General features: G+C 39.8%; 1 protein-coding gene across 7 annotated transcripts in view; it reads right to left on the bottom strand.

Annotated features, from left to right (window-relative positions):
• Window positions 1–4,432: 4,432 nt before the first annotated feature.
• NLGN4X (neuroligin 4 X-linked) overlaps window positions 4,433–8,960 on the bottom strand; it is a 346,528-nt gene continuing 342,000 nt past the window's right edge. For 2 of the 7 annotated variants that reach the window (XM_026451805.1, XM_026451807.1), the window contains exon 6: window positions 4,433–8,056. In XM_026451805.1, the coding sequence (XP_026307590.1) occupies window positions 7,207–8,056 (850 nt within the window). In that variant the 3' untranslated portion in view covers window positions 4,433–7,206. The remainder of the gene's footprint in view (window positions 8,057–8,960) is intronic. The other 5 variants (XM_031934994.1, XM_026451809.1, XM_026451806.2 and 2 more) reach the window with 4 other exon arrangements.

Below are 8,960 nucleotides of genomic sequence, written 5' to 3'. Positions count from 1 at the left end.
GGTCTACACCCTGGGACTGGTAAAAGGATTAAATGGTTAATGCATATAACCTATGCAGAACAACACATTTTGATGATCATTTGAAAGTTTTAAAACAAGTCATTGCTCTGTAAATGGTTGACTCAATGCTTTTAGAAAATCTCTTAAGCATTTGTTTCAAAAGTTTGTCTGTATGTAATGCATATCCTTATGAGTTGTTATGTTCTTTTCTATTATTATAATTTGAAAACTGTAATTGCTCTACTAGAAGTAACACCTGAAACCCAATAACACAGGCAGCCCAATCATGTTAGTTTGAAAGCTGTGTTCATAATGTATATCCTCGTAGAAAGAGATGTTGCATAAAAATGAAGCATAATAATGGTTGTAATATTCAAAATTAGGTACCGTTTGATTTCTCAGTTTTTATGGGAATTTTTAGGGTTCTATTTTAGGGTGCCAGAAATACATCTCCCCATTTACTTTCTTCTGAGTCCAAGGCCCTGTGTTTAGGGCCTGGGGCTGAGAAAGATTTTTCTTTTGGGTATCCTTCCAGCTGTGGCTGTTGGCAATTCGTCTTAGTCTCCAAAGACTCCCTCTCCAGCCTGTTTAGGAACCAGTGACCTCGAGAACTAGTGTGAACATTCCCCTTTAATAAATGTCACCTGTTAATTCCAGGCAGGGTTTTCCCCTGGCTAATTTATCTCATTTTCCCTAATTCTCTTGTCTCTAGAGGAAACAGGATTATTTCTGGGTGTTCTCAGTATTTACACGGATGATCATTTTAGAGAAGGGTAGGGTTACAGTGGACCTTGTCCTGTATCCCCATTTCTTTCAATATAATAATGAGAATTTGCAGAGAAAGTGTCACTTTTACTTCCTTAGCATAACCTAGATTTTTTTGAACCAGGTGGCCTGGGAGATGGGACATATGAGTACATATTCTGGAAGTTCTGAGAAAGAACAGAAAAAACTGCCTTCATATCTGGCTGCTGGAACTAGCCTGATAATTAATGGCTAAGTCAAGGTGCATCTGGCTGCACATAAAAATAATTGAAAGAACTTCAACATCAGAGGAAGGCAGCCCACAGCCAGCATGGCATGAGACAGAAAAAAGAACAATATGTAACCACTAAAAATGACCCCAAGTCCCCTTCTCTTCCACTGCTTATTTTTACCGAAAAGAATGCTAGTCATGCTCTGGTCCTGTGACTTTCTGGCCAAAGGTTATTGACATCCCCATTATCCTGATAGCAACCAATCCAGGAACAAGTTCTTGCTCCTCTTAGCACTTCTAAAACAACCCAGTCTATGCCCAAACCCTTGACCAGCCCATCTGAACCCCTCTCCAAGGTAGCTCATCGTTCTCCTTGTATGCCCTCCATCTGTTGAAACAAGTTCCTAAACCCAAGCTTGACTTCAGATGCGGTTCCAGGTGGTATTTGATGACTGCACCTAATCAGTTCTGGTACATGCAGCTATAAAATGATGCAATGTTTTTATTGTGTTTTTTTTTTTGCTTTCTTACTTATTATCACTGTCTCAATCACCCTTGAAAAGAGGACAGTCATTAATTTCTCAGATTGCTCTACCTCCTTAGTGCTCTCCTTGCATCCAGAGCCCTCTCACTCTGATACAAACTATCCTCATGGTTACTTCTAAAGTGGACAGTTCTCCATCCTTTGCAACCTGAAAGAGTTGGGGTTAGTTGAGAACCGGCAACATGTGCACCACTTTGAGAGCTCGTTGTAAATGCAGACACAGGTTCACCACAACACAATTGAATAAGGATCTGCACTTGAAGCAGACGTCCTACGTGTTCCTAAGAATGTGAATTTTTGAGAATTACTGCTAAATGTCCCAACTACACTCATACACCACTTTGGTGCAATCATTTGGCATCTCCCTGACTTTGGGACAAAGCCCAAACTCCCTGCTTTGCCTTTGGAGGTTTTTTATCAGCCAGTTTCTTTCTGCCTCATATTTCACACCTTTCTAAAAAATACCTTGAATTTTTCACCCAGGATGCAGGAGCATGGTTCCCCAACTTCCTGTCTTCTCACTTCAAAGGTGTGGAATTCTATCCTCCCCACAACACACCACCCACTGTCAGTTTTTGTAGGGAGTTGGAAAGACCTGGCCTAGGTTTCTTCAGACAGAATATGTTCCCAGTCTTCACAGACTAGGTTAAGGGCAGTGTCGAGACATTTGTTAGCACCACTTATTAGCATGGGTGCCATCTCCATCTCCAGCACCCCCTGCCTCTCCTTGCTTCTGTGTTTCTCTGCCTTGCCCTTGAGGTTTATGATGTGAGAAGTTTTTTCTTCAATTTTAACACCAGCCCAGCACAGGGCCTGGGACAGTGGAGATATCCAGTAAAGGTTTGTTGAATGAATGAATGAATGCATGTATTTTTTTTTTTAGCATTCTTTGAGTTATTCATAATGAACAAGAATGTGCAAAATAGTCAAAACAAGAGTGATTCTCCCTTCAGCTGAAATTTGCTAAAAATTAGACTTTGAATGCCTGAAGATAACATTCAATTAAATATGTATAAGTATATATGTGTGTATATACATGTATGTTTATGTGTTTAATGCAAATGCCGAGATTTAAGTGCATGCATATCTATGAATATATCTATGTAAATTATGTGTATGTATATATGCACGTGTGTCTATGTGTGTGTATATTCAGTAATGGCACTTTTCCAAGGGGGATGCGTTCAAAACTCAGTGGATGCCTGAAACCACAGACAGTTCCAAACCCTTTATATACTATGTATTTTACTACATATATACACTTTTGATAAAGTTTATAAATTAGAGGCAGTAAGAGATGAACGATAACTAATAAAATAGAACATTTATAACAATATACTGTCATAAAAGTTATGTAAGTGTGGTCTCTTTCAAAATATCTCATTGAACTGTACTCGCATATTTTTAGACCACAGTTGTCCGCAGTACCTGAAACTGCAGAATGTGATTCCACAGATAAAGAGAACTAATGCATTTTATATATATGTGTACACACACACACATAGGAATGTATGAACACATTAAATGTGTTATAGATGTGTGTGGATATATGAGTGTGTGTGCACATATATATGTGTGTGTATATATATATGTTTAATGGAATTGGCATCTTCAGGAATTTAGGTATGTGATGTCTATGTATATATTTACATATGTAATATATATGCATAATATATGCATGTGTGCATATACAGTGTGTACAGTCATGCATCACTTAACAATAGGGATAAATTCTGAGAAATGTATCGTTAGGTGATTTCATCATTGTGCAAACATCATGTAGCGGACTTACACAAACCTCGAGGTGCAGCCTACAGTACCCCAAGGCTCTATGGTATAGCCTAGTCCTTCCAGACTACAAACCCATGCAGCACATGACTGGAGAGAAGACCCTAGGCAACTGTAACACAATGGTAAGTATTTGTGTATCTAAACATATCTAAACATAGAAAAGGTACAATAAAAACATGGTATTATAATCTCATGAGACTGTCATCATATATGCTATTTGCATTTGTCCAAAATGTTATGCTGTGCATGACTCTATACATAATGCATATATAGGATATGTACATGTATATACATATATAATGTACACATACATGTACATATATGTGTGTGTGTATGTATTTCTCCTGTGTGCCGTCACAACATGATTGAGGCAAACAACATCTGAAGAATTTAAGAGTTCACATGTGTCAGAGAGTCCCGGTCCTTGCTATCTTTCTTTTTCTGATACTTAGCTAGGATTATCACAACATGCAAGGCCTTGACTTACAAGTGTTTGCTGTATTAACTTCTTGGTGAAAAGATTTGGGCTATGAGGATATACTATCATGTTATCCATCAAGTTCTCCTGCCTAATAGGGGCTAGTTTCCTCTGAACATCTTCCATTATGAAAGGGGAGCAATGCATGTGCGTGTCCCTTAAGGCCACTGTGAATGTCAAATCAGATCGTGGTGGCTGGATGCACAGGAAGGATTTGACAAATGGACCCCCATTGGTATGACAGTGATTTTCTGCCTCTTGAGTTTCATTCAGCAGAATTTCTTGCTATCACTTGAAGGTTTACTCACCTAAGGCTATTTTAAAGTGTTTTGTCAACCACAATTCAAAACACAGTGACACAAGAATGAGCAGGGGTAGAAATAACAAATCCAAACACTCCGTTTCAGGCAGCGTCATCTGACACGCTTCACCAAACAGGGCTTGGTTTTCCAAAATCAGGCCAGCAGAGCCTCCTCAACTGTGCAGCTGGCCAAAGCTAAAGAAATCATCCCATTACCAAATGTATGTATCCATTTGTGGCCTATGTCAGGTGCAGCACTTAGCTTTTACAAAGAAAAAGGCATTCAAAGAACAACAAAAGTAAATAAAACACGCCACCTACCAAGAAAGAATGGACGCATAATTATTTGCACAAAGCATTAGAAAATACTGTGATATTTTATTATTAAAAATGCTGCTGAAAAGTTTATACATATGTGTCCGGCCATATATATCTTCTATCATTACTTAAGGCAAAATAAAAAACAAAATTGCAAAATAATAACCCAAGGAACCATTAAACCCTGCGTGCCTTTGAAGATCAAGAATAAAAGCCTAGGAAAGGATTTTTTTTTTTTTCTTATTTTTCTCATTTTTTTTCTTTTTTCTCTTTTTCATAGATAGCAAGTATATTTTTTTCTCATAGAACTCTATGAAGATTCTATAACTTCTTTCCATGTAGAAATAAGATATCATTTAAGATGTACTAAATCACTTTTGATCATAATCCCCTGTAAAAGCTAAAGTTATTCACTTAACAGGAACTCTGTTTTTCCTTATTCAAATGTCACAAGCCTGACGCGTTACTGTACATATTGCTAGCAGGAGACAATTGGAAATACTAAACAAATACTGGAATTCACATTACAGACAGACGAAACCAGCATGGGTGCCACACATCACTTCCTTTGTAGTTTCACGGAGAGCCTATTTGTGGTTGCTCAGGTGGGGTCATACACTGCTTGCAGAAATGGCCTGATCATAGCTCTATGAAACAATGAATTGGGAATGAAATCTTACCATGACACCTCTCTGTAGGAAAGAAATGTTGCTTCACGTGTGCTAAGTTGAGATAATAATATTTCACATATTTATATACAGAGAATCACTCTCAAATTTAACCCAAGATAAGCAATAGGATTTGGGGATGACTTTTATGCATTTCTAAAAACACTTTTCTTTTTTCTAGAGGTCACTCTCAAACACTGATACATCACTATAGTTTGAGTGTAGGGATTCAGTAATCAAAGGCTGTTATTGCAAAAGAGCCAGGCAGCTGGACAATTTTTATGAGGAATGTCCACTTTAGCAGAGAGATTTCAGACTGGATTTCTAGAATAACCCACAATGGAGCCGAGGGACATGATCTTCAAATATCTTTGGCTACTATTTCTCGGTAATGCAATAATTTTTGAAAGACAAAATATAAAGTAACCGTTGCTACTATGTTTCCTTCCACCTTATAACACTCAAAACTTTCCTGAAAATGAGAAGAGAAATGAGAAAATGACAAGCTATTAGAAAGACAAATCTCTGATCCCTAGGTCACCAATCTAAAATGGGTGAATAATTTCCATTCAATGTCTTCTCAGTGAAGTTATACTAATTTCCCAGAAAACCCATGCAAAGCAGTTTTAATGTTCTATCCTTTTCTTCCCCCATTGTTCTATAATATTCATCGTTTGGTGACCAGATATACAAATTCACAAAAAGTGATATTTTCAGACAATCATTTGTTTGATCCCATAAATGATATAAAAGATTTTTAAAAAACCTGCTTACTGATAAATAAGGGACCGAGTGCTTAAACAAAAAGGAAAGACACATGTCTTCCTTCAATCTGATTAGCTAAGCTGAGCAGGTACTTCATCGGCCAAACCCTCCCGCAGCTGCTAGGGAACACAGAGCCGTATTTACTCCAAGGGGCATAGCCCCACCAAAGGCAAGCTTTCTTCTTTTTTTGGCAGGGCCCTGAAATGGGAAGCAACTCTTCCTAAACATATTCAAAGGGCCAGAGCTACAGAATGGGACTTGTATTTTTGTTTCTCCCTGCTGATTCTCTGTGTGTGCATGTCTCTAATTTAACAAGCTGTAAATCCATTCCACTTTGGGGACCCATCTCTGTACTGCAATTTCATGAAGGCTAACACATACGAGTCAAAGTTTTTCAAAACAATGGTCTCCTAAGAATGCTCTTGCATGCACCTGTGCAACCTGATGGGGGAAATAGGCCACACAGACCGTCTGGGTCTTCTGTGGGACATCACATCCTCCTACAAATGAGAATCTCATGTAAGAAAATCCCATGTCTTTGTTTACCACAAGTAATTAAGAAGAAAAGCCTCTTTTGTTGGGGAGGAAACAGAGCTGATATGACTAATGTGTATATATATATATTTATATACATACAGAGCACAATGAAAAGCACAACCTTGCTAAAAGCTCTTTCAAACTGAAAACACCAAGAAAAGCTTTTTTTCTTGTTTGTCTGTTTGTGGTTTTGTTTAAACTCACAGCTATATACATTTTTAATTTTTACAAAGTTTCTTAAATATAGTTCAGGCTGGCAAAACACCTCTTTGCACAGAACCATACAGATTTCACTGCATAGTCCATTCTTTTATTTTAATAATAAATTTCTACGTTTCCTTCTCTCTGGATTACAGCTCCATGTGCTGGGCAAAAGCCCATTGACGCTTTCTTCACTTAAGGAGAGCCATCCATTGTGTGGCACAGAAAGAAATGTTTAAATTTCCATTGTAATTAAAAAATATTCAGTGTCCTTGGGTGAGTTGCAGAAGTGTCAGCTGCTTCCATGATGTCAGAAACACCCAGGTCCTTGAAATGGTGATGTCCTATCACACTAAACATCGGTTGGAGTGGTAGAGATCTTAAAGCAGTATTTTAACAGAAATGTGTACTTTTCACATTTCATAGGGTCAGAAGTCGATCTCGTAATACTGGAAAACACCAACGAGAAGGGTCTGCTGGGATGGGATGACTGCCTTTTTGCATTTTTGTCTTAAGTCAGTGGGACAAAAACATTCCTGGTTTGGAGACTTTCTTTCTCTCTTTCTTTATCTCTTCTATGTTGCTGAGCAGGTGGTGCACAGGGACAGGAGGGGAAATACGGCAAAGCTATACTCTAGTGGTGGAATGTCCGTGGGGTAAATTTGTACTGTTTTGTCCTCCACTGAAGGTGTTAAAAGTGTGCAAAGGCTGCATCCCCGTCAGTGTGTTTGGAATCATGGTGATGGTGTTTGGCGTCATAAGTGGGATGTCATCTGGCGACCGGCGCAGCGTGAGGGTGTAGTCTGGTGGGCAGGTGAGCCTCAGCGTGTCGTGTGCCTGCAGCGACTCACACTCGTGATCGTGTTCCAGCTGCTTCATCTGCAGAGACATGATCTCTTCGTTCTGGATGTGAGCGATATCATTTGTGGTGTTTCTCTGGGGACTCGGGCGCCTGTGAGTCTCATGGCGCCTCTTGTCCTTTTTATAGTACAGCGCCGCAAAGGCTAAAATGTTGAGGAAGAGGAGCGATGCCCCGACGGCAATGGTGACACTTAATTCAGTGGAATAATCCCGTTTGGTTTCAATGAGGACAGTTGTGTCCTCGGGTCCCGTTTTGTGAGGGTCCTTAGAGTGTTTGGGATTGTTGGCAGGAGTGATTGCTGGGCGTTTGGTCGTTGGCCATATCTTGGCAGGAGATCGGCGGGTACCATAGGGAAATGATGTCATGTCTGGAGGAGGAACCTTTGTGGTTGTTGAAACATACTGGAATATCTCGTTCAAGTTGTGCAAATGAGGAACGAGTTCCAACCAGAAAGCCACTTTCGTTGCCCGGTAGTGATCTCTCACTCTGGGTTTCAAGCCTATATGCAGATAGAGCTGGTCTTTGGGATTATACTTGGACCAGGCCACTTCTTCAAAGCGGTTGGGTTTTGTGTGAATGAACTTGGTATCCTGAGGAACTGGTTGATTTGGATCACTGGGGATAGAAGGAAGAAAAAAAGGAAAGGTCATACTCTTCCACATGTGACATGAAATTATCTTAAACCAATAAATCAGGAAGTTACAATCTGCTCTTCATATATATTTTTCAATGAGCACAAAATACCCAAGCAGCAAAGGTACATTCTGCTTTAATCCTAGACATGTCTACCATGTTGTCTTTTCCTTTAAAAATTGCTTATTTTTCTTTTAAATATAAACCCTGATAGCAGTATTATGGCATTTTTATGACATGTCTACTATTTTTTAAGGCATCAAATGTTCTTCAACAATAAAGGGTAAAAAGGAAAACTAAGTGTCTCTAGGAACAATTTCAGTATTTCAAGTTTCACTCTTTTGAACTGTAAAACTCATCCAGGAGTGATTTGCTCCAAAGGGATATTTGGCAAGGTCTGGAGACATTTTTGGTTTTCGTAGATGAAGTGTTGTTCTATGAAGGGTGGAGGTCAGGGATGCCACTAAACACCCTCTGGTGCACAGGAGAGACCCCCACATCAAGGAAGTTATCTGGACCCAAATGTTAACAGTACTGAGGTTGAGAAATTCTGATTAAGAAGCTATTGTTCAAGAAATGGGCATTCTCGGCCGGGCGCGGTGGCTCACGCCTGTAATCCCAGCACTTCGGGAGGCTGAGGTGGGTGGATCACGAGGTCAGGAGATCGAGACCATCCTGGCTAACACGGTGAAACCCCGTCTCTACTAAAAAATACAAAAAACTAGCCGGGCGAGGTGGCGGGCGCCTGTAGTCCCAGCTACTCGGGAGGCTGAGGCAGGAGAATGGCGTGAACCTGGGAGGCGGAGCTTGCAGTGAGCCGAGATCGCGCCACTGCACTCCAGCCTGGGCGACAGAGCGAGACTCCGTCTCAAAAAAAAAAAAGTTT

This window comes from Piliocolobus tephrosceles, chromosome Y, assembly GCF_002776525.5.
Source record: "Piliocolobus tephrosceles isolate RC106 chromosome Y, ASM277652v3, whole genome shotgun sequence".
In the NCBI taxonomy this organism is placed as follows: domain Eukaryota; kingdom Metazoa; phylum Chordata; class Mammalia; order Primates; family Cercopithecidae; genus Piliocolobus; species Piliocolobus tephrosceles.
The sequence above is the reverse complement of the archived record's forward strand: the minus strand, read 5'-3'. Positions and strand labels throughout refer to the sequence as shown.